This window comes from Brettanomyces nanus, chromosome 1, assembly GCF_011074865.1.
Source record: "Brettanomyces nanus chromosome 1, complete sequence".
In the NCBI taxonomy this organism is placed as follows: domain Eukaryota; kingdom Fungi; phylum Ascomycota; class Pichiomycetes; order Pichiales; family Pichiaceae; genus Brettanomyces; species Brettanomyces nanus.
The window spans coordinates 1,101,808-1,127,055 of NC_052374.1; the positions used below are offsets into that span (position 1 = coordinate 1,101,808).

The window sequence follows — 25,248 nt, forward strand, 5'->3', positions numbered from 1 at the left end:
ATTTCTTCTTATAGTAAGGTGTAGGTAACTTATAGATGATATTAATTCACTCATTGTTGAATTCTAATTGGTTCTTGCTTACAGGATGATGCTTATGTCCTCTCTTCTCTCTTCTCTCCTCTAGCCCGTGTGTAAATCTTCAGCTTAACTACTTAGCACTCCGGAGTGAATCGACACGGCGCGAACTTCTCGAGTTTTCTGCAACCCACGGCTGCTACGCCCATAGTACACGTCAGCTCGGTAAAACGTCCTTACACCATTTCTGGCTATCGTTTGAGAAGTTAATGTTTACCTCCTCCCCCTTGAACTTTTTTCCCCTATTTATATTTAATTTAAATTTTTTTTTCGTTGTTTACCTCAATTCGGCTTTAGATCAACGTTCCCTTCCGCTGAGAGGAACCTAAAACCTACTTGTCACTCTAAATCTTTTATCGATGTCGTCTCCTCAAAAAGATGCAAAGAAGAATCTGGCATCTAGGTACCTAGAAGCAATCGGTTCTCCAGAGATCTTATCATCTGCCCCACTACTGCCTTCGTCACGTTCCAACATGTCTAAAGGACTGCCTTCAATAGCATCACTATCTGATGATGATGAACATACTCCTTCAACTTCCAGTACTAAGGAAAACACATCTCCGGTCAAAAACTTGATTATTCAGAAGGAAAAGGACACTGTCAATAATCATGCTACGGACTTCATTCCTGTTCCTGATAGTAAACTGCCTCCCGTCAAGTTTGCTGGCTTTCATACCTCTTCCATTTATGTGGAGAAAAAGCGAACAAGCAATCCTAGTCGCAGCCAGAGACGGCGAATGAGTGAAATTAACCACGCCATCTCTGCTTCTCCGTCTTTGAAGAATCTTAACAAGCTCAAGTTGATAGAGAACAAGTTGACTACGCGTAAGGTTTCAGGGGGAAAGAAACGATCCGTGTCCGGCATTCAGTACATGCTCAAATTTATTGCAGATAAGCCTCATAATACAAACGTCCTTACTAGGGTGCCGCAAACTTCGAGTCCATCTACAAACGCATCCCCGGAAACCGATAAACTGCAGTTCATTTGCCGTCTGCTTGAGGTTAAGCAATGGATAGATGCAGTTCTCGGAGAGGAGCTTGATGTCGGGGAATCTAATATTTCTGAATTCCAGGATTATTTCAGAAACGGTGTTCTTCTAGCAGAGATCACCAAGAAACTCGACCCCGATTCCGTAAAATCCATATACTACGGTCAGGCCACTAATACTGTATCATCAGCCAAAGGCAAATTTGTGAACAAGAAGGGACTATACTTCAAATTCACTGAAAATATTGTGCAGTTTCTAGACTATTTGAGAAAGGTTCGCATGCCGGACATGTTTATCTTTGAAACCAGAGACCTTTTTGAAATGAAGAATTTCCCGAAGGTAATCTTTTGCCTTCAGGCCCTCAGTTACTTGTCTGCTCTTAAGAATAATATGCCATCTATACAGAGAGTTTCTGCGGATAGTATTAATGTCAGTGCTGAAGAGATTCGAAGTGTTCAAGCGCAGATTCGAGGTGTCAAGTTGCCGAACTTTGATAATATTTATGACGGTGTTCGGGTGAACGTTGGTAGTGACATACGGCCAGTGGCATTGTTCTCACAGGGTCAAATTCCAGAAGCTGAGGACAAAAAATCTGATGTGGAGTCAGGAAGAAAGTTCAGTCTTCATATTGCCAAGACACGTCAACTTCAAACCGACATCAAGAGTTCAGAGATCATCGAGGAAACACCTGAGGAGAAGCCTAAACCCACTATTTTTGCGAGTGACTCTTCCCTTGACGACGATTACCTTTTGCCTCTCAAAGACCCTGTGGCGAAGCAGGTGGATACAACACAGGCAAGAACTCTTTTTCGTGATTACAATCCAACACTAGACATTGATATGGAGGCTATAGAAAAGAAGTATAGTTCAATGATTCAACAGGATAATGGTCTTTCACTAACCGGTGATTGCAGTATTACCTATCATGATGATGATTCTTATTCATCTCCAGTGGTCATTGATGGCACTTTCCCTATCGAGAATCTTATTGGCCTACAATCCATAGCTAGGGGAGCTCTGATTCGTTACGGACTATTTGTGAATAAATTTATGATGAAGGTGTTTACTCCGGACATTATGACTTTTCAAGGAATTCTCAGAGGTGTTCTCGTTCGGCATAAGCTAAAGCTTGCACATACGAGTCTCAATGCTAATAGCAGATCTTTATCTGTCTTACAGACAATCTTGAAGAATCGTAAGAAGGAAGATAGGTATACTATAGTGAAAAAACAGCTCTCGCAGTGTAAGTCAGACGTGATTTTCTTGCAGAATCAAATTCGTGGTGCCGTGATCAGAGAGGGAAATTATCAGACCAGAAAGCAGCTTTTGAGACAGACTACAAGGGTTATCCAATTGCAAAGTTTAATTAGAGGAATTATATTCCGTGGTCTGCTAAGAAGGCACGGCTCTGATGCTACAAGACTTAAGCGTCCGCGTTATAAGACTATCATTAGGGCTCCAAGATTGGAGAGTAAAAGGAAAAGACCACCTGAAAAGCATCAGGATAGAAAATCATATCGGATGCATGACTGGGATATGATGATTTATGAACATGAGGATTCTTGGAACAGCTTAAGTTTGATTGCAAAGGGATATCTTGTCAGGCGACGTATTGAACAGACTAAGAACCGTCTTCGCAGGAGAGGAGCTGGGGTCATTGCATTGCAATCTACGTTTCGTGGTGTTCTTACGCGCTTTTATATTGCAGTGGGACTAGAGAGGTTAGAAAATAAGTCTCCAGAGATTGTGCTGTTTCAATCAAGGATAAGGGGTGCTCTGAAAAGAAAGAAGATTAAACAGAGGGAAGCCTGGTTCCAGAGGCCAGAGAATATCGCCAGGATCTGCAAGATTCAAAACTTCGTTCGTGGATCTATAGCTGCAACCGATTACAAGTCGTTAATCAACGAAAGGAATCCACCTCTGAAAGCTATTAGAAATTATATCGGCTTATTGAGCGGTTCTGATATCGACCTGGAAGATGAGATAAGCATAGAGAAGTACAAACGTAAGATTACTTCAGAGACAAAGCACATAGAGAAGTGGGAGCATGATTTGAAACAGCTTGGTGTGAAGCTTCAGCTATTGAAAAAGAATCGGATCTCTTTGGAAGAAGTCGTTCGCTTCAGAGACAACAACCTTAACTTGAGTGACTATTCGCAGAGTTTGAATGATCTGATGAATAAAAGTATCTCTTCCAATCCATCTAAAATTGTGGATAAGTCCTGTAAGAACTTGCTTGAACTCTACGGGAAGATATTTTATCTTTTGCAAACCAAGCCTGATTACTTTGCTGGATTAATGCATTGTGTCGATTTCAACGGCCTTAAAGATACAATCAGGTCAAAACATGTGGAGGATTGGGTCCTGAAAGTGTTCAATTATTCTTCATTCGTTCAAGAAACTTCGAATGGCTCCACTAGAGAAGAGTTTCTGCTTATGAAACTTATTCTTGCTACTTCTTTCAAGTTTTTCCTTGAGGTTGGAAACAAGAAGAATTTCCATGACTTCTTGAAGGCCAGGCAGGATCTTCTGCATTATGAGCCTAAGCATTGGGAAAGGATTTTACTATGCTATGTCAACCTTCCAAGACAGAGACTCATGGCCAAAAATCTTTTCAGCGGTGCAATCCTTCGAGTTACTTCAGATAGTGATTCTTGGTATGAGCCCGATCCTCAAAAGATATATAAGAGGGTGGTAGAGAATGACGAAGAAGAGGGGAGGATCACGTTAAAGAACTTCGATAGAGAAGATCCAATTGATGACCCTGAGACGAGGCAACAGTTTGTAAAGAATTTAAGCGAATTAAGAGAGGCCTCCTACGATATCATGAAGTCTATTGGGGAGTCTGTGGTTAAGGTTCCGAATTACATGAGATGTGTTTGCAAGGAGATGTATCAACAGTTGAAAGATCAGTTCCCCGGCGAGTCTGAGAAATACTATTTGAGTACTGTGGGATCTGTGTTTTTTAGATCCTATGTCATTCCTTTGTTTACCAGGCCCGAAGATTATGGTATCAATGTTGCTGGAGTCAGCGATGAACTAGAAAAAGTGGCCACTGTAATGTCGAATCTTGAACAGGTTGCTAAAGTTTTGAACCAACTTGTTTGCATGAGGCCGTTCCCACCATCTGAGGTTTATCTCCAACCATTGAACCCATTTATAGAGGAGTTTACTGAAGGAGTGAGAGTTATCATCAAGGATCTCATCAACGTTTCACCGATTGATGAGTGCTACCATATGAGTTCTGTGTACGATGATGTTGCCTCACATAATAAGCCCATATTAAGTATGGCTTCGGAGGATGTACTCGACCTCATCGGCTATTTGAGAACAAACATCGATTTTGTGGCTCCAGAAAGGAATGATCTCCTTCGATATTTGCTTCTTGGAGCGGGCGAACTTTCTTCCAATCATCGGAAATTAGAGACTGTGCGAGGATTCCTTAACTTGAAACTTCAACCGATTACTGAGAGTACGAACTCAGAGGATCTAGAAATAAAAACACTGATTATGGAAGCCAAAAGATATATTATATATATTTTGCAGGTTCAGGATGGTGAGGACCTCTTGGATCTATTACTATCTGAGATTACACCCCAGGATGAATTGAGGTTTAAGGAGATTGTGAAGGAGGAAAAGAAGATGATCAGGGAGGTGAGCGGATTGGAATCTGTGTTTGAGAAACAGGCCCTTGATGATATCTACAACTCAACATATCCTCAAGTAAAGAAGCATGCCATTGAGCTGGTTCTTGATCTTGAACATAAGGGTATCGTAACCAGATCTGATTGTTATCAGCCCCTTTTGAACGAGATATCCAAGGATATCAAGAACAAAAAGGTACAGAAGGAGGATAGAGAAAGAAGACTTAAGGTGGTGGTTGATACCTTGAAGAAGCTAACCCAGAAGGAAAGGACATGCTCAAAGCTGTATGCGGAATACATCAAAGACATCGATAAGTTCATGCTTAATTTACAGAATCAAAGTGCAAGCAGGAAAAAGTCGTTCTTTTCAAGGCTATTCTCAAAACAATATTACTACCAACTGAGACTCAAGAGGAAAAAGGGATATATTCCACGATTTGGCTCTTTTAAATATGACGGCAAGTATTTGAAGGATGGGGGAATTATCGAAAATATCTCATCATCAACGCGGGCTACTGTGAAGCCAGGCAGGATCAACTTTATGTTTAGTTGTGAGCAGCAAGGAAAGTTCATCATTGATGTGTCGAACAATTCGGTGGACATTACGGGCTTAGAGACTTTAACATTAGACGACTTGTTAGATTATCAATATGAAAACAAGAAGCAGTTCGAACTATTTGGAGGTTGTGTGACGATGAACACAGATAAGTTTGTGGCGTTTATCTTTAAGAAGTTCTTTGAGGTGAAGGAGTGAAGAATGTCTTCATGTATACCACTTAATAATTAATGTGCGCGAATTTAGCTAATAGTAGATCAGAATGAGGCAAGCTAAAAGAGAGATATGCACGGAGATCTTCTTTAACTATTTCTTCACAGAATAGTATTTGAAGCTGGGAAAGAAGAAGAACATTGCAATCTCTTCATGTTTCCCAGATTGGGCGAGATATGCTGCCTGATAGCTTCAACATTCCCGAAGTTTATGTGTTCTGCATTGCTTTTATGGGCGTACTACACTGTGATCTTTAAAGTGGATTTAGTACTTGTTCATAGTGTATTAGCGGGATTCATCATTTTTGCTGTTACTTCATTACTGGTGACATTCTGTCTCATACTATACTATCTTATTGTCGCCATCGGTCCGGGATCTCCTCTTGACTTCCCCGAATTGTGCCGTTTTGATTTCAAACAGGGGGACACGATATGTCCACCGTCGCTATTTGTCGATCGGAGTGTGATGGTGAAGGAAAACGGGGGATATCGTTTCTGTAACAAGTGCAAAGTTTGGAAACCAGATCGATGCCATCATTGCTCTGCTTGTGACCGGTGTATCTTACGAATGGATCACCATTGTCCATGGTTTGCCAACTGTATTGGTTTCAGAAATCATAAATTCTTCCTACAGTTCTTGGTATATACTACCATATACGGCTCACTGGTAACTGCGATCACATTCTGGGCTATTTATGGATTCTTTTGCACGGAGACAATTTCTATGGACCTTTTCTCCTTCCATATCTTATTTGCGTGCTTCTTATCTGCTATTTTTTCCTTGTGCCTAGTGGTATTCACCCTGTTCACAATCTATCAACTTTTAAAGAACAAAACCACCGTCGAATCTTATGAATTTCAGCGATACAAATCAAGAAATACCTCTCGAACTCTTGGCAACATCTTTGATCTTGGTGCGCGAAGGAACTGGCGTTCTATTATGGGTAACCGATGGACAGAATGGATCTTGCCAATTAGAGTAAGAAGTTATAATCCAACGTTTCAGGATGGAATAGGTTACGAGGTGAATGAGATTTTGTATAGGCGCATGCAGCAGGAGGCTCAGATTCGAGAGAGATTATCCAGTGAACTAGAGAGCTACAAATCACGCCAAAGGCAGATCCGTGATGATGCCACTCGTCTACTGGACACAGAAGGTTTATGAAATCATACAATCTATAGCATTGGTTTTAATGTACACTATATAGATGTTTTTTATGTACATTTATCAAGAACCACAACAACAACAGAAAGAGAAAAAGATTCGAGGACGGTAAATGTAAAAAAAAAAAAAAGATATAGCCCGGCTGGCGTGAATAAACTTGTCTACTAGACACAAGTCTGTTTCTTCTGAATGGATTGATTCAAGTGATTTCCAACTAGTTCTTTCGTTGTATAAAGCAATTTTCATAGTATTATTCAACTCTAGGAATGTTGTATGTGGAGAAACCATGGGAAGACATCAAAGTGAATCCCCAAGACAAAAAGCGTAAGTGAAATGAATCATGTGCATATCAGTGTGTCTGTACTAACATACGTATTCTATAGGTGTCGCCTACTTTTATGACTCAGATGTCGGTAATTTTTCCTATGGTGCCAATCATCCAATGAAGCCTCATCGTATTAGAATGGCACACTCTCTTATTATGAATTACGGTCTGTATAAGAAGATGGAAATTTACAGAGCTAAGCCTGCCACGCGTGAGGAGATGAGTCAATTTCACAGTGATGAGTACGTAGACTTCCTTGCCCGTGCTACTCCGGATAATTTGGATATGTTTAATAAGGAGAAGTTTAATGTTGGTGATGACTGCCCTGTGTTTGACGGTCTTTTTGAGTTCTGTAGCATATCTGGTGGTGGATCCATGGAAGGTGCTGCTAGACTTAACAGGGGAAAATGTGACGTGGCAATCAATTATGCTGGTGGTTTGCACCATGCCAAGAAGTCTGAGGCTTCTGGTTTTTGTTATGTCAACGATATCGCTCTCGGTATTTTGGAGTTGCTTAGGTATCATCCTCGTGTTCTTTACATTGATATCGATGTGCATCATGGAGACGGTGTCGAAGAGGCATTTTATACCACGGATCGTGTTATGACTTGCTCCTTTCATAAATATGGTGAGTTTTTCCCAGGTACAGGTGAGCTTCACGATATCGGTGTGGGAAAAGGTAAATATTATGCGGTTAACGTTCCTCTCAGAGACGGCATCAATGATGTCACTTACAGATCGATATTTGAGCCTCTGGTCAAAACCATTATTGAGTGGTATCAGCCTTCTGCCATCGTGCTCCAATGTGGAGGTGATTCGCTTTCAGGAGATCGTTTAGGATGCTTTAATTTATCCATGAGAGGTCATGCCAACTGTGTTAACTATGTCAAAGGCTTTGGAATTCCGCTAATGATTGTTGGGGGAGGTGGATATACTATGCGTAATGTCGCTAGAACCTGGACGTACGAGACTGGTTTACTTAATCAGACGTTATTAGGTCCGGATTTACCATTCAACGATTACTATGAGTACTATGGACCTGATTACAAGCTCGATGTGAGACCTTCCAACATGTACAACGCTAACTCGCCAGAGTATTTAAGTCGGATCTTAACACAGATATACGCTACTTTAGAGCACACAAAACATGCTCCATCCGTGCAGATGCAACCTATTCCACCTGACATCAGGGATTATGATGATGATCCTGAAGACGATTCCAGAGAAGCCATGGATACTAAAGGTGGATCACAGAAAGCCAGAGACGAAACAATTGTGCCTGATAATGAATTTTATGACAAGGAAGAGGACGCAAGCAGGGTGAAAAATAATATAGATTACGGGAAGAAGATGAATGGAGAAGAGTCCAGAAGTAGTGTAGCTGATGTTACTACGATGGGACCGTCTCCACCTTCAAGTGCAGTTCCAGCTGGCACTCTAGGTGTTTCAACTACAAATGCTGCTGTTGTTGCAGCTGCTGGACCTTCTGCCAACGGTGAATCTCAAAGCAAGCCGCCCACTGCTGATTCGGTGGCACCTACAAACAACAGTGTAACCACACCGACTACCACAGCCACTAGTGAGGAGAAGAAGTAATCTCTGGTCTTGAGCATTAAGAAGATTTTTTATGTATATTTTTGTTATATTTTGTTCGCTCAACGTTTCGGTGTCTCTATATCACATTCTACTTGTGTTATCTGTAGTAGTCTGTACTGTGTGTATTTCTGTTGTTACTAATTACCAAAACAAAAAAAAACTAGTCACTCAAGATTAGACAATCTATTAGCTCCGGTTTTCACATAACATCAGAGGCCTTGGTGCGGAAACCCGAATTAAAGCCTAACATGCCATTAATTCCGTTGACCCAGTCAGCTTCAGTTCTGGCAACACACCAGACACCTCGGTAGTCGTATTCTTTAAGACGCTGCATATCGGTATCTGTATGACAAGGGTCCCCATTGGGTCCGACTCTCGGCTCGGATTCGCAAAGAACATGCATTTCATCACCAGGTTCAAGTTCTGTCACTGGAATACCGTCTACGCTCATCTTAGCACTTGAGTTGATAAAAGCGCAAGCTTGAGACGTGTTGATACTCTTCCCGTCATTTTTCGATCTAACTCTCACAACAATGTGCGACGATGCAGGTAAAATAAGAGGTCTAAAAGACAATGATCTGGGGCAGATCGGGGTGAGAAGAATACAACGAACCGAAGGATGAACTATAGAACCACCTGAAGAGAGTGAATAAGCAGTGGAGCCGGTAGGAGTAGCAAAGATTAAACCGTCGGCAGTTGTTCTTGTCAGAAAATGATCGTTCACATATACATCCAAGTTGATGAGACCAGGTAGAGATCCCCTGTGCATCACTATATCGTTCATGGCATGAACCTTGATGAAAGATGAAGAATAACTGTGAGAGTCTATAAGATCTTGCTCTCCAGCATTGTCAGTTACTTCTTTTTTTGTATCGGCATTTTTCTTGACAATGTGACATTCTACACGTTCTCTTCTCATAACGTAGGCCCGGCTGTCATAAACATTTTTGAAAGCAGTCCTGTAGTCTTTAAACTCAAACGGAAGTAAAAATCCTAAAGTTCCCATAGAAAAGGTGAGAACAGGAGGTGCAGTCGTATTGGAAAACATTGAGACGCCTCGAAGAATGGTGCCATCACCACCCAGAGAAACTAGGAGATCTGTTTTGGACACGATTTCTGTATTGGTACCCGTGTAAAGTGTGTGGCGAGGCATACTGTTAACTCCATCATCGGTGTTCTTGGGAAAGAAAAGTGCTTCGTTATCATAAAGCTCCTCTGCCACTTCTTTTTTCACTATCACATTACAACTGGGATACTTTCTATGAATATGTTTTATGAAAGTCACCATGGCTTCAGTTACATGCTGCTTCCAAGGTTTTTTAACCACGAAAATGTTGGTGGGAGGTTGGTCTTTCCAAATCAGTGTTTTTTGGGGCGAATGTAACTCCCCAACGTACCGAGGAAAACGTCTTGCTGGTAGATTCAAGACAGGCTGTATATCCACTAACCGAGGATTCCCTTCGGAGGCTTTAGTAGTGGCACTGCTGGAAATATTGTAGTAACGTTTTGATAGAGGTAACGCAGTTACAGGTAAACGCCAACAGCTCAGTAGGGTGCCCCGACTAAAGGCATTATTGAGAATAATAAGGGACATACTTGACTAATGGCAACAGAGTTCGACAAACTCCAGCTCTAGTAGAAAAGAGTAAAGTGAACAGAAATTCAAGACACAATAATCCAACTAACCATCCATATTTGAATGAGCATGTGTGCGGCCTGCATAAGATTTGGGATGGGGTCGGTTACCGGGTGCAAGGGAAGAAGGGTGGCGGGAAAAAGATCTGGACTACCGGGGATCTGACAGCGGGAAAGCAAGCGGATGCCCGCAAGATCTTAATTTTAATCCTTTGAGTATTTTCCCCACCCACCACTTTTGGATCTCTCTGTACAGAGAACTGATTGGCAAGATCTACATAAAGAAAATGTAAGGAAAGATTTCATACAACCGACAAAGCTACTGCAATGTGAGAACATCCTGTTGCTACATGATTTATTATGTTTGGCCAATCCTTGCGGTGGGCCCCATACGGAGGCACGAAGGCTAATCCTTAAAAACGGAAAAAAAATTCCGTTTACCATGGTCCACCGCACCCAAGATTAACTAGAAGTTTTGATCTCCAGTACAAGACAATGACGTAGAGCAAGAGATTTCTCTCTTACCCTTAGCAACCAAATACCCATTATGGTCATGGGTCAAGAACGTTCTGTAAACAGAAAGTTCGACCTCAAAAGGATGCTGTAGCTGATTGCGCCTGCCTGTGAATTTGCGTTGTTAAGAGAAAGGAGAAAGGATCAGAAAGAGTAAATGAAAAAAACCTTCACAGCAAATCAATTTATATTTATACTCCTTCGCTACGGAAAATTTTTCTTAGCCTCGCGTAGCAGAGCATATTCCATATGGTCTAATGCTTGTTCATCTATTTAAATATATTTTGAATGTACTTATTTGACAAGGCAGTCCTCAATAGTTTTTACGCCGTGGGAAACAGCATTAACATCGTCTGTAATATTAACAAAAGAATAAAACTCTCTATAAGGGATATGGTGTCTGTCACAGAATGTAACTAAATCCTTTCCACTCCTTGCGAACAGAAGATCGCATGTACTCGAAGCACTGAGATCAGACACTCCGTCACCGCAGTAAAATGCTATTGGTTTGACATCATGATATTCGGCAAGGATTTTTTTGATGGATCGGGACTTGTCGTGGCCGAAAGGGGTTTCATCTCTGTAGACTATATGCCACTTAGAATGATCGACGGAATCGTATTCAACGTCATTGGCTAAAATGTTAACGTAATCCGCGGCGTCATCCCCCACCAAGGTTTTGAGTAGTGCATTAATTATTGGCCGCATTCCAGAAGAAATGACATATAGCGGAACATTGTGAGCTTTACACCATTCGAGGAAAGGCCTAAATCCCGGGTCTAATTTTATATTCTTTAGTAATGTCTCGATACAGTACTCCATACTATAGCCTTTATCAGTGATCGATTTCAACATCATATTGAATCCATCTCTAAAAGACAACTTTTCATCGAGAATCATTTTACCGATTCTTTTCCTTTCGACTTCGCCAAATCCAAGATGGTCCGTCATGTAGTCATTGGAATCTTGAAGCGTTACGGTACCGTCCCAGTCGGTGAAGACAACAGGTGATTTCATTGTTAGAAAAAGCAAACTATGTATCAGCAGATTCGCTACTAAAAAGATCACTTTGTAAACAGATTAGTGATTCTAACCAGACTGTCTTTCCCTTACTTGCTTCAGAATTGGCTATGGCACAGGGAACCCCGTTCGGAGTTTTTCCGCTATCGTTTCATTTCTTTTGTTGTTTGTGGCCTGAGTCGATTGACGCCTCTTATCTCCGGACTTCCTGACGAAACATTGAGGGGTAAAAATACACCTCAACGTGTCTTCTTTTTGATCATACAGTATTCCTTTGCTTTTGAGTCCAAAAACATGCCGAACATAGCAATTGTGTCGGGTGGTACCGCTACGAATGCTATTTTGGATGTGATCCAGCAGCTGGCGGGCGATCAGAATCATAACTCTCACTCTAATGGTTGCATTTCATACATTCTCCCCATATCCGACAATGGAGGATCTACTTCGGAAATTATCCGCGTCATGGGGGGTTGTTCCGTGGGTGATATTCGTTCCCGGATTACCAGACTGATTCCAGATGAAAGTTCGGGTCTTAGAGACCTATTATCATACCGTCTCTCGCCCAATCTTAAAGAAGCAAAGGCCGAATGGGAACAGATAGTGGAAGGATCGCATCCTCTCTGGGCCAGTGTTGATCCCCCTTGCCGTCAAATTATGCGCAGTTTCCTCATTCATGTTCATTTGGAGATTCTTAAAAGATCCAGGCACTCTGCCAAAAACTTCCGATTAGAATTGGCCTCTGTCGGTAACTTGTTTCTAACCGGTGCTCGTCTTTCCTGTGGATCTTTGGATTCCTCAATTGAATTGGTTTTAAGGATGACAAGGGTTCCCTCTAATATTCAAGTTCTCCCTTGCATCAACACTAATTTCACTTATCATATCAGCGCATTGTTGAAAAATGGTGCTATTATCACTGGTCAGTCGCAGATATCGCATCCTTCACTCCCTACGAAAGGTAGAAGGAGGGAACCGTCTTTATTAAAATCTAGTTCACTATCAAGGCTTGAGTATCTTCATAATGGATCTACCGTTTCGTTCAATGATGACGTAGTTCTCCAGGGAAGTGTCGCCGAAACACCAGATCAGGTTAGAAATGTCGTCAAGAATGCTGGACTTAATTGGAAGCAGCAGGACAGTGACATTGATAGTGACATTGCTAGTTACGATTCTGATATTGATGATGACTCAGAGATGGGTACACCCTCGTACGTTCATCCGGAGTTGCGAAAGTCTCAACTTCATTTTAATAAGGATGATAATATCCCATTGCCTGCTCCCATAGAAAGAATATTTTACATATCTCCTTATGGTGAAGAGATCTATCCTGTGGCCAATTCAAGAGTGTTGAACTGCCTACGAGAGGCGAACACTGTTATTTATTCCATTGGCTCATTAATGACTTCTATTGTTCCTATCTTAATTTTACAGGGAGTTGGCGATGCCATCCTTCACAATCATAGGAAGAGCAGTGGAAGCAAAAAAAAGGTGCTGCTCGTAAATGGTTCTAGTGATCGTGAAACATACGGAATGAGTGCCTTGGATTGCATCACTGTCATTTGCGATGCATTGAATTACTCAATGCTTTTTTCACCAGAAAGAAAACGGGATAAATCTCACGAGGTGACTTCGGGGAAGTTTCCAATCAGTTCATTTGTAACACACATTCTTTACATAAGGTTCGACGCACAAATTCGTGTGGACGTTTCGGCAATCGAGAGCCAAGGGGTTAAATGCATAGCGGTTAAAAATGCGCTTGGTGATGGTCATGCCTATGATTTGACGGATATGTATAAGAAAATGGATGAAATATCCAAATCAAAGGTTTGAAATCAGCCAGCTTTATATTTAGGTTATTTTTTTCTTTATTAAAAAATATAGCGGATCGCGCTCAAAAGGTGTTCGAAGATTTATAGTGATATAATCGATCATCTCTTGTCAGTTATCTGTACAGACTATGAACCTCAAATACTTGTTTGGTACACTTTCTCTTTTCTCTGCTGTTCTTGGTGCAGTAGCTCCAGGAATTAATAAAGAATCCGAGTTCAAAGAATCGATTCCTCAGGAATTCCATGGATCATGGCAGAAATGGCACATGAAAGTGGAGCATGATTTGGATGATGCCGATTCAGAGTCCGTTTTTAAGCTTCACGATTCAAAAAATGCTAACAAATTGAGTGCTTATGATATCTTGAGAATGTATGGTTTGGCTAGAGATGAGATTGTGGGAGAGGGTAACGGTATGGGTTCTCACGACGATACTGAAATTGTTGGCAAGGAGTTGAAGGAAAAGGTAATTAAAGAAGTAATGAAGCTCATGGATAAAGACAATGACGGTGCAGTCTCATTAGAAGAATGGAAAGAGTTCAGCGGTAAAGGTGGGGAGTTCCCAGACTTTGGCATCGGTTCTGGACATGAGTACGATTTCGAAGAAGAGTATGAGAAACACCACTGGAACAAGTATCATAGTGAGAATGATCCTGACGTGAAGGTGCAGCACGCCGAGGACATTGAACACGAGTTGCTTCACCATTTCCATGAAATCGAGCATGAACAAAGCGTTAACGGCTATCACATCAAGGCGCCAATACAGGAAGCCAACATACCCCTCAAATTTCTCGTACAATAAGGACTTCAAAAAGGGTCGATATTTTGTATTACTAAATTAAAAATTCGAAAAGGTAAATTATATGAACCTTTAGATGGATAGATGAACAAAGAAAGAAAATGGAAAACAACAAAAATACAAAGAGAACCGACATACAAAACAGACTAAGCTGTAAAGAGCTTAGAAGTCAGAATCGGAATCGGAGACATAAGCGTCACCCAACTCTTTCTTTCTCTTCATTCTTTCTTTCTTCTTCTTTCTCTTCTCGGCAGAAGACAACTTCTTCTTCTTCTGTGTAAGCTTAACCTTGTTACCCATGGCATCAACCTTGGTTCCTTCTTCCTCCTTCTTGGATATTCTTGGACCAGCACCCTGTCCCTGAACCCAATTGTGACCAGATGGAGTCATGGTACCATTCTGAACAGTCCACACCTCTTGGGTCAAACCCTTGGTGAACTCGGCAGAATGAGTAATCATAATAACACCACCATGGAAAGCTTTCAAAGCCTTAGACAAAGCACCCAAAGAGTCTCTGTCCAAATAATTAGTAGGCTCATCCAAAACAATTAAATGAGGTCTCAACCAAGTACCGGCAGCCAACACCAACTTGACCTTTTGGCCACCAGACAACGATCTGATTCTGGTGTGAGAAACCAATTCTGGGTCCAAACCCATTCTGGTACAGTGAACCTCAATCTCCTTTCTGGTCAATGCTCTGTACTGACCATTTGCGAGAGCTTCCTTCATATCAACCTCGGCAACCATCTTACCGTGAGATTCAATCAACTCTGGTCTTGGCAACCAAGCGTTGTCGACAGAAGACATTGGTGTCCATCTCTCAGACTTCATACCAAGATTTTCTCCTAACAAGAAAGAACACTCATACTCGTAAGTGTTCTTGAACTTTCTTCTGGAATGAATACCAGCGATCTTTCTTGGGGTACCCTGAACCTTGAAGACCTTGTTCATACCTTGCTTATCTTCCTCGTTGATCTTTCTGTTGGCACGATCCATAGTCTCACGATCCTCACCGGTCTGGTATCTCCATTGAATATATTCAGAAGGAGTTCTGTCTAAGTGGTTATCGATATGGGCGAAAGCGTGCTGCTTGATATATGCAATACGACAGTTCTCGTGGATGTAAACTTCACCACTAGTTGGAAGTAACTCACCAGTCAAGACGTTGACCAAAGTGGTCTTACCGGCACCGTTTGGTCCGATAATAGCAATTCTGGAGGACAACGAACACTGGAAAGTAACGTGGTTCATCTGAGGTCTGGAAGTACCTGGATACTGGAAGGACATGTCCTGCACCTTCACAATAGCCTTCTGTTTAGTCTTAACACCTTCCAAGAAACCTGGTTCTGGGAACTCGAATTCTAAGTCCGTAGCTGTCATATCTTCATATGCCTTGGCAGCTGGAACCTTTTTCACAAACTCAGTCATGTTACCCTTGTACTTACGAAGTTTCAAACCCTCGTAATGGACGATGTACTGCACAGTACGATCGAGGAAACCAGAGTCATGGGAAACGGTCAACGAAGTAATTCCACAGCTAACTAAATAGTTGACCAACCAATCAACATTAATGTGATCCAAATGATTAGTTGGCTCATCCAACAATAAGATATCAGCATTTTGCAAGACAGCTCTTGCAAGAGCCAACTTCATCTTCCAACCACCGGATAAAGCAACAATAGGCATGTCCAACATCTCCTCTTCGAAGCCGAACTCTCTCAACTTATTTTTGATCTCTTCTTCGTTGTAATTAACACTTTCAGACTCAAGAATGTACTTAGTACTAGAGGTCTCATCATGAGTACCATCAATGTCGTGCTCAACGTAGACAGTTTTACATTCTTCTTGTGTTGGGAAACCCTCGACCTGACCATTTGCCAAAGCCTTCAGAAGAGTCGACTTACCAGCACCGTTAGGGCCGCAAAGACCATATCTTCTACCACGCTTCAAACGAAGTTGTGTCTTGTTCAAAAGAATTCTAGCACCGTAAGCAAGAGAAAACTCACAGTTACACAAGTCCTCACCATCATCATCCTCCTCTTCAAAGACTGGAGGGGTTGGAATGTTCTCGATGGCAGTAGCACGGAACTTCTCGATGACTTCGTGGGCCTCCTTCTCGTGCAAGAAGATAGTCAAAAATGGACCCAACAAAGCATTCCAAGAATCAGAGTCTGTCTTTCTCTCATCAATCAAATCACCTGCCATAGCAGCAACATAAGTCTGGACAACATCGAAACGCTTAGCTTGCTTACCAATAATATTCTTCAAAATGGCCAAATTAACTTCAACATCACCAGCAGTAGTAACCTCTGGAAGAGTATCATCCTCAGGAATGGCACCAACACGTCTCAATGTAGTCAAAGCACGATGGGTAATGGATCTGGCCTCAGGGTCAGCAATAATATCCATGTTAGACTTCAAAGATGGGAACAAAGTAGGTAAGAAAGGAGCAACAATTTGAGGATCCTCAACCAACTTACACATGTTGTCAATAATAACGGCAGCCTTTCTCTTAATGGAGGTTTCTCTCTCGGCTAAACCTCTCGAAAGCAAAGGAGCCATGATAGACAAAGCGGCGGTGGTAACATCGGAGACGAAAGTGGTCGAACCTAAATCGTGAACTGTTTCTGGAACATCGTCAGGATTAGAGATAGAGTCGATCAATTTAGGAATGAAAGGCTCGATATCCTTGTTATCGATGGTAGCAGTACATTTGGTCATAGTCTCGGTGGCAGTCTTACCAACCTCAATTTTGGTATTCCACATAGCTTCGGAAAGAGCAGGAATCAATTCTGGCATTCTTAAAGCCAATTGGTCCTTGGCAGTGTCGACCAAAATAGAGATAGCCTTCAAATCTGCAATCTTTTCTTGCCATTTACTGGTGGTAGCCAAAGAATCGATCAATTTCGGCAAGAAATATTTGATAGATGAGGGAGTAATGGCCCTAGCAAGAGCCAATAAAGCCTTCTCAGCCTGTTCTCTGACTTCTTCCTTCTTGTCACCGCACTTTGCGCAGACACTTGGGACAAGCTCAGCAATGTATGGCTCAACGGAAGAGGACAAATCATCCTCTGAAGCAATGTGAACAACAGCTTCCAAAGCATTGAAGGCGTTCTTCTTGTCATTAACAGCCTTATCCAACTTCTGGAAAAACTCGTATGGAACATCATGCTCAACGATAGGACCATTTAAAAACGATGCAACGTTAGTGGCGACGTCGTCCAAATCATCTGCGGAAGCCACAGACAACTTCTGGAACAACTCGTCCAAGACTTGTTCAGCGTGTGACGAATCTGACATCTTTTGCTGATCTCTTCTATGGTTGGTGAAGGAAACAAAAAAAAAAGTAGAAGAGAAAGGAGAAAGAAAAGAGGAAAAAAAAGGTACAAAACGGCACCAAAATTTTTACTGTATAAGAACCAATGCAAATAAAACAAAAAAAATTATGTAAAGAAAAAATTAAAAAAAAATTATAAAAATATTAAAAGAATAAAAATTTTTCACCGTTGAAAATCTTGGGCAAAAAATTGGCGAAAATTTTTTTTCCTAATTATTTTTTTTCATTACTTTTGAGATCTACAGATCTATCGGAGTAGACCCAATACCCAAGATGCTGTAAAGCCCTATACTAAATGGTAAAACAGAAGGTTTAATGGGTAATAGTTCAGATGAGAAGTAGACAGTAATGCAATCTCCGGGATGATAAAATGAAATTTGTTCTTACGCAGCCTGTGTTTGATAAACCCCTTTGTGCAGTTCATGACCACCCTACCTTCTATTGTAGCCTACATGGCTATATGTATTATATCTCTTCTGTACGCAAAAGAAATTCCTCTATATTAATCTGTTGACTCTCATTTGGTAATCTCCGTTTCTCGGCCAGATCTCCTGTGGCTAGTGTTAGTGGGATGTGGCTGGAAGTTGGCCGATAGCGATCAGTCTAAGTGGGTCGGGTCGGGTCTGTTGTTGGCGCGTCGCTGCACCATTTTATTTCTTTCCCACTTCCTCGCTCTCACTCGTATATCTACAGTATTTCCATAGTTAGTGGTTACAAAAGGAAGAAAGAATTTGATGAGGAAATTTCTTCCTACTTGTTTCCTTATCCATTTTATTCATTTCTTACCAAACTTTTCCTTTGTCATATATTCTTCTACTCATCCGTCTATTTATCCATCCATCTATTCTTTCAATCTTTTCATTCGTTCTCTTCTTTCTATTCACTATATTTAACTATGACTCAAGAACTTACTTCATACCATCGGCTTGTCAAATATCTGTCTAAGCAAGATATCTTGGATAAATTTCTCGAAGTGATTCCTTTGGAGAGAACCACCGGGGAAAAGAGTTCTTCCAATGATGGCATTGTGAAAGCATCAAGTACAATTTCAGCCACGGGTGCAGCAGCCTCCTCATTGTTTGCCGGTCATGATGAAGAACAGATTCGGTTGATGGCAGAAAATTGTATTGTTCTTGATTATAATGACGTTCCTATAGGTTCCGGTACTAAGAAATTGTGTCATATCATGAAAAACATAGATCAAGGATTACTTCACAGGGCCTTTTCGGTGTTTTTGTTTGATTCTCACAACAGATTACTTCTCCAACAGCGGGCAGACGAAAAAATCACCTTTCCTTCGATGTGGACAAACACATGCTGTTCGCATCCCCTTTGCGTTCCTTCTGAATTGGGCTTCTCCAGTTCTGCCTTCGATGGTACCAATATACATTCATTGGATACAGCCGTTAGAGGTGCGAAATCTGCCGCACAAAGGAAATTGGACCATGAGTTGGGTATCTCTAATAAGGATGTCCCGGTTACTGCCTTTAAATTTTTAACAAGAATTCATTATATGGCTCCCAGCAACGGTGCCTGGGGAGAGCACGAAATCGATTACATCTTGATTATCAAGTCTGATGGTCAAGTGCACGCTAACACTAATGAAGTCAAGGATTATAAGTATGTTACTAAGCAAGAGTTGAAGCAGATGTTCAACCGGAAAGATTTGTTGTTTACCCCTTGGTTCAAGTTGATTTGCGAGTCGTATTTGTATGAGTGGTGGGATCATCTTGACAATCTTAAAAATTACACTTCCACTACCATTGATAGAATGTTGTGAGGCCATTCTTGATTCTCGTTTACTTTGTACTGACCAGTTATTATTTCATTTCTGCTTTACTTTCCTATTTATCACCGTTCGTTTCTTTCCTCTTAAGCAACCGTTGGAGATATCGTTCCATTTGATCCTATTAATTCATCGAGAGATCTCGATTATAAGTTTTTTGCTAAAGGGATTATGACAGGTTTAGCTGTGGTAGGCCCTACATTGATATACATAGATCTAAAAGCTATAACATTCATAGTATTTAAAATATTGAAGTTTAAACAATAAATAACCTTAACTTTAGCTAAAAATGTTGAAATATCAAAGCATTACTAATTCATTAAATCTAAAGACATTGATAGATGCAAAGTGAAGTAAAGAGAAACGTCCAATAAAGGATTCTATAGGTCTCACCTAAAAGTCCTAATCATAGTTAACAGAAATTAATAAAGGGTCTTCAAACTACATTGCGTTGCTTGGTTTTACTATTGATACACTTAATCATTTCTACCTCTCCAGGAGAGTAGTACACTCTTTTAACGTCAGTTCTTCATCCGTCGTCTATTCTCTCCTTACCGAAATCTGCTATAGCGATGGTGATGTACCGCGGATTCCTAAATCGTCTAAATTATTTTGTCTATCAATTAACAACAACTTTCAAGCACACTTGCTCTCCCTAAGAAATAATACTATTTCTCCAACCCGGGCTGTCATGACGTTAGATACGTTCAACTTTCATCTCTTGAGGGTGACATTAGCACAACTAATGAAAACTCACGGATATGATCGATCTAACAACAGAGCGTTGGACGTAATGACCGACCTGTGCACTAAATACCTTCGTCTTTTGACATCGACTGTGCTCAAATACACAGAACTACGGAATGCTACTGAGCCAAATATTCAAGACCTAACTGATGCATTTTTGGAACTCAAGCTTATTTCACCGGCTACAAGACTTGACGCTTTTGACATTGACCGACTCACCTCGAAAGGAATGGAGAATTTTGAGAGTTGGTTCATGAGCGAAATGAACACGAGGCTTCGGGAAGTGGCAAGACCAGATTTGCAATTCGTTCAGAACGCTATACATGAGAAGAAACTGAAAGATGTCAACTCAAAAATGAGCACATTGACGGCGGCTTTGGATCAACAAGCACAACAGGCTCAGCAACAAAATCCAACTCTCCCCTACCAATATCAACCAAGTCAGACTGGTTTATCACCAATGAGAGACACTAGGGGCAAATCAAGGCAAGACAAGGAAGCAGAACACGATGACCTCACTGTTGATGATGATTGGGTAAAATTCATTTTGCGTCAACAACTGAATGAGAATCCAGATCTTAAATTCAATGGCACAGTACTGATAAATTATCTGCCCAAGGATAAGTTGCCTCCAAAGAGAACAAAGCCTTGTCGGGACTTTATAGTCGCGGGACCTACTCCAAACAGCTTGACCCCTGCGTTACCTTATAGCGGGGATGAGAAAAGACTGCTTAATGAATTGAGAGATAATGACATAGAGGTCGATATGAATGCCTATGAAAGAGCCGAGGCCGCAGAAGCAGAAGGGGAAAATGCCCCAAATCTCACGTTTGGGACAGCATTATCAGCACAGCCGACCCATAAAGACTTTTATCCACAAGTTAACTTGGAGGATGATCCCGTTCAGGAGGATTCTGGTGACCACAGCTTGAATCTCTTTGGATGACGAGGAAAATGACCACAGAAAATTAATGGCTGGCCTTGTACTGTAAAATAGATTATGAGATTATTTAAGATTTACATATTTGGTGAAACTGATTAGAACTTCTTTCTAGCTTTGAATCTCGATTTAGGTTTGCCAATTCTACCACCTCTGACATTTCTGTAATTGGATCTGGATTGAGGGTATTGCTTCACACTCTTTCTTTCGCCACTTTCTCTGCTCTCAGCTTCCTCATCATCCCAATTAATACCATCTTCCGTCCTCTGCTTCTTCTTGTACTTTAATTTGTTACCTTGGCCTCTAACTGGCCCTTGCTTGACTGCCTCCACGTAAGCGTCAATGGAGTTTTTACCACCAAACGCATTAGAGTCATCATTCTCGTTAAATACAAGCTTTCCATTCTTAGTGTGATACTTGACATCCTTCTTGGAAAATGTCTTAGGCCTGGAGGAAGAGATGTGCGATAATGCTTGCTTGTCCAAAAGATCCAAAGGAGCATCTTTGGACTCCGAAATAAACTGCTTCGGTTTTCGAGAATGCGAATAACCCTCTTCACCATCATTATTATTCTCTTCGGCATCATCATCAGATGCATCAGATTCGCCATATAATGCCTCCTCATAAGCGGACATGAAAGTATTATTGCTATGAGCTTCTCCCTCACCCCTGCCAGCATCATCGTCATAACTGGCCTGAGACTTCTTTCTCTTGGCCCTGGCCTTAGACTTCTTGATATTAATAATCAACTTCTTATCCTCTTCTGGAACACACTGCTCAATGTAATCGCTGCCAAACTTTCTCACCAACCTTTCAATGAGATGCTTCACTTTTGATCTGAAGTGACTCTTCTGTTCGTGATTCACCGCAAGTAAATTCGTGAGAAGACCTTTCAAGCGCGGTCTCACTTCATCCTCGGGTAAAGAAAGGGTAGCCACCTTGATGAAACCCAACGTAGACTTAATGATTTCTCTGTTCTTAGACGTCAAAAACAATTCAATTGTCGATGTCATCTGCTTTAAGAAATCCATTTCTAAGTTATCGTGGAACTCATAAAAGACACGGGATAAAGCAGTTATAGTGGCACTGATCATATGAGGAGAACCACCCGCCAAACCGGCGGAGCACATGACAAACAACTCTTTCAATGAGGCAACCGAGTCCGACATATCTGGATCGTTCAAAGAGTTCTTAATAGGAGAACCTTCAAATTCTATTAAATTGTTACCCATGGCAACCAGAATATCATACGAGTTACCTCTGGCCCTCTCATTAACACTTTTAGTGCAGAGGATAACCTCTGATAGCACTCCGGGAATGAAATGCAAATAATCCACAGGTAGAATCTTAATGACTTCCAAAATGCACAACAATCTAGCGCTCTTAGCAGCCATGAGAGTGGTCTCCGAACCCTCTACAAGGACTTTGAGAATATCAGGAAGAAACTTCAAAACAGATTTTAATCCTGATTCAGTCTTGATAAGACTGGACAGAATTCGGTAGGCCCTCTTCTGAATTTGGACATCTTTCACACGAACAGTCCGATTAAAGATTGCCAAAAGTGCATTGTGACTGGATTCTTCGAGGTATTTAGTGATCTCAATAACAATATCCATCATAGTGATCGACAACTTGGGGATCTTACCGTTAGCAGCAGGATCATCAGTCTCGGCAAAGTCCTTCTCTGTCTCATCATCCAAGGCCTTCTGCAACAAAGTGCACACTTTGTTAAAAATTATAACCAAATCACTTGGTTTGGAGATCTGAAGATAGGCATCAATAGTTTCTAAAACGTAATTCCTCTGATCCATCGGGGTCTCCGAGAACACATTAAATAAAACGGACAAAAACTTCGGTGCCTTAGTGGAGGATAGATATTTCAATGCCTCCTTAGATTTCGATACAGGAAATTGCTGGTTGACAATGAGGTCATCAACAACTCCTGAAGAATAGACGGCATTACTTTCAGCAAGCATTCGAAGTGCATGACAAATAGTTGGTCTAAGTTCAACTTGCTGATAGAGCAACTTGGCGAGATGTGCGGCAAACTCGTCAGAAAAGCTGGTCACCAAATCAAATGGTAGATCACAGAATGCTGGCAAGAGGGACCATATCTGAGAGACAAGGGTAGCAAAGATTTTGGTATTCATAGACTCGGGATTTGCTTTGGAAACCAACTCCTCAAAGTATGATGTTAGAGGCAAAATGTCTTTTATGTAGTAGCTCAAGTGTGCGCAACGAACGTTCACCTTCAAGATAGGAAGAAGCCATGCTCTACCGACGGCATTAGCATCATTCAAGTTCAAAGGTAATATCTCCAAGACAACCTCGGGTCCCATGGATGAGATAGCACTAGCAATAACACTCTCAGAAACTCCATTCAATTCAAAGCCCTCCTGCTCATTGGATCTCCATTCACCAATGGTTCCCAAGTGAGGCAAAAAATCTGGATTTGCTCTAATTCTTAACGAAAGGAACAAGGCACCAATCAACTCGGCAACCTCCTTAGCACATTGTCTATATTTCACAGAAAGAAAGCTGTTGGTAATGCTTGCTAACTGACTTATCACCGTGCCAATCTGTTCACTGATTTCCTGTTTCACAGCAGGAGCATAAAGAAGCCATTTCTTATCAATAGCATCTGAACATATTGCAATGAGACACTGAGAAGCACTAATGTAGACATTTTCGACATCACTAGAGAAATAATCGCCAACAATCTTGAAAATCTCTGGAAGTTTCATGAAGCATTTTAGAGAATCTATGTTCAGAGAATAAGAAGTGACAGCCTTAGCAACTATGGCGAGCCAAGAAGGTGCTAGATGTGGATCATTCACGGCAGGCTTCAAATCAAATATGATATCCATAACTTGGACAAACTTGTCGTTGTCAATCTTGCTATTCATAGATTGGAAGAGGCCTTCAAAGGCAGCGAAGGCAGCTGAAACCATGTATTCATCAGCGGACTTGCAAATCTCAAGTAGTATATCGCAAAGGGTATTAACTTGTTTTATAGGCCAGGCGTTAGCTTTGGCAATGGCAGAAATAAGTTGCAAATTGTGGATAATTTGAGCACTAAGGTCCTTCGAAAATGTTGAATCCTTATTCAGCGGATTCTTTTGAACTAATGATATTAGACGATTTAGGGCGAATTCTCCGGAATAAAACGAGGCAGGGTGAGCACCAGTGCCAACTGGAACTTGCAAGAGAATGCTATGAACAGACTCCTGAGCTCCTTTTCTGACTTTAGGTCTTGGATCAAGAGATAACTCTAAAAGACCCATCAAACCTCTTTTCGGAGAAATTTTATAGTTGTTAACGTTATTCCAAGCATCAAGATCTTGAGCCAACAACAAGGATTCCAAAAAGCCTATACTGGATCTAATCAACGGAGCTTGAGAATGCTCATCGGTCAAAGCGGGAGCAACTTTGGTAAGAATGTCACCAAAATGAGGTCTGAGCAATCCTTTAGGTGTATATGGGGAAACCAAATTTAAGAAATAAACGGCACCCGTTGCCAATGCAAAGTCCTTGATTTGATCGTTTTCGCAACACTGGTCAAGTAAGCTGAGGAACGACACAAAATATGCGACAGCAGTTTTTTCTTGATGCTGTTGATCTAGATTCTCCTCAACAGTTTGAAGGATAAGTGCCAAATGCTGCTGGTTAACCAACTTGGAGCTGATTTGGGATCGGACTTTATCCAATTTCCCTTTCAGCTCCACAATTTGGAGTAGTTGATCATCTGCAGAACTCATAATGATGATGAACAACAATAAAAACTTAATATATTAACAAGGATTGAATTTTCAGGACTTGACAAAAAAAATAAAATAAAAATTAAGCTGAATTCCAAAAATTTTTCACCCCTTTACGAACGGGAGGCACACATGATAGCCAAGTTCTGGGGGGGGGGGGGATAAAAAAATAATTGGTCTCCTCAAGCGTAGTTCGTACAAGGATAGATACATATACTATTATTGTTAGCTGATAAAGGACACGTTACAATGAAAGGGTTGGTCAGACTTAGATTGGCCAGAATGGGCAGAGTGCATCAACCGGTATACAATATAGTGGTTACCACG

General features: G+C 41.2%; 9 protein-coding genes across 9 annotated transcripts; 5 read left to right on the plus strand and 4 right to left on the minus strand.

The window, feature by feature from the left end:
• Window positions 1-548: 548 nt before the first annotated feature.
• On the plus strand, window positions 549-5,462 carry FOA43_000514 (uncharacterized protein; the record flags this gene model as incomplete). Its single annotated transcript, XM_038920844.1, has 1 exon — window positions 549-5,462. One exon carries the CDS (start codon window positions 549-551, stop codon window positions 5,460-5,462), a length of 4,914 nt encoding a protein of 1,637 aa, XP_038776772.1.
• Window positions 5,463-6,416: 954 nt separating this feature from the next.
• RPD3 (histone deacetylase) lies at window positions 6,417-8,562 on the plus strand (the record flags this gene model as incomplete). The annotated part of the gene is made up of 3 exons (XM_038920845.1): window positions 6,417-6,633; window positions 6,906-6,965; window positions 7,025-8,562. The coding sequence occupies 3 exons, from the start codon at window positions 6,417-6,419 to the stop codon at window positions 8,560-8,562; spliced, it is 1,815 nt and encodes a 604-aa protein (XP_038776773.1).
• A 199-nt stretch (window positions 8,563-8,761) lies between these two features.
• On the minus strand, window positions 8,762-10,255 carry FOA43_000516 (uncharacterized protein; the record flags this gene model as incomplete). Its single annotated transcript, XM_038920846.1, has 2 exons — window positions 8,762-9,912; window positions 10,249-10,255. The coding sequence occupies 2 exons, from the start codon at window positions 10,253-10,255 to the stop codon at window positions 8,762-8,764; spliced, it is 1,158 nt and encodes a 385-aa protein (XP_038776774.1).
• Window positions 10,256-11,004: 749 nt separating this feature from the next.
• Window positions 11,005-11,727, minus strand: FOA43_000517 (uncharacterized protein; the record flags this gene model as incomplete). The annotated part of the gene is made up of 1 exon (XM_038920847.1): window positions 11,005-11,727. The coding sequence occupies one exon, from the start codon at window positions 11,725-11,727 to the stop codon at window positions 11,005-11,007; it is 723 nt and encodes a 240-aa protein (XP_038776775.1).
• A 297-nt stretch (window positions 11,728-12,024) lies between these two features.
• Window positions 12,025-13,557, plus strand: FOA43_000518 (uncharacterized protein; the record flags this gene model as incomplete). Its single annotated transcript, XM_038920848.1, has 1 exon — window positions 12,025-13,557. The coding sequence occupies one exon, from the start codon at window positions 12,025-12,027 to the stop codon at window positions 13,555-13,557; it is 1,533 nt and encodes a 510-aa protein (XP_038776776.1).
• A 127-nt stretch (window positions 13,558-13,684) lies between these two features.
• On the plus strand, window positions 13,685-14,356 carry FOA43_000519 (uncharacterized protein; the record flags this gene model as incomplete). The annotated part of the gene is made up of 1 exon (XM_038920849.1): window positions 13,685-14,356. One exon carries the CDS (start codon window positions 13,685-13,687, stop codon window positions 14,354-14,356), a length of 672 nt encoding a protein of 223 aa, XP_038776777.1.
• Window positions 14,357-14,515: 159 nt separating this feature from the next.
• Window positions 14,516-17,653, minus strand: TEF3 (translational elongation factor EF-1 alpha; the record flags this gene model as incomplete). Its single annotated transcript, XM_038920850.1, has 1 exon — window positions 14,516-17,653. The coding sequence occupies one exon, from the start codon at window positions 17,651-17,653 to the stop codon at window positions 14,516-14,518; it is 3,138 nt and encodes a 1,045-aa protein (XP_038776778.1).
• A 932-nt stretch (window positions 17,654-18,585) lies between these two features.
• Window positions 18,586-21,169, plus strand: FOA43_000521 (uncharacterized protein; the record flags this gene model as incomplete). The annotated part of the gene is made up of 2 exons (XM_038920851.1): window positions 18,586-19,466; window positions 20,137-21,169. 2 exons carry the CDS (start codon window positions 18,586-18,588, stop codon window positions 21,167-21,169), a joined length of 1,914 nt encoding a protein of 637 aa, XP_038776779.1.
• Window positions 21,170-21,261: 92 nt separating this feature from the next.
• Window positions 21,262-24,921, minus strand: FOA43_000522 (uncharacterized protein; the record flags this gene model as incomplete). Its single annotated transcript, XM_038920852.1, has 1 exon — window positions 21,262-24,921. The coding sequence occupies one exon, from the start codon at window positions 24,919-24,921 to the stop codon at window positions 21,262-21,264; it is 3,660 nt and encodes a 1,219-aa protein (XP_038776780.1).
• Window positions 24,922-25,248: the final 327 nt, after the last annotated feature.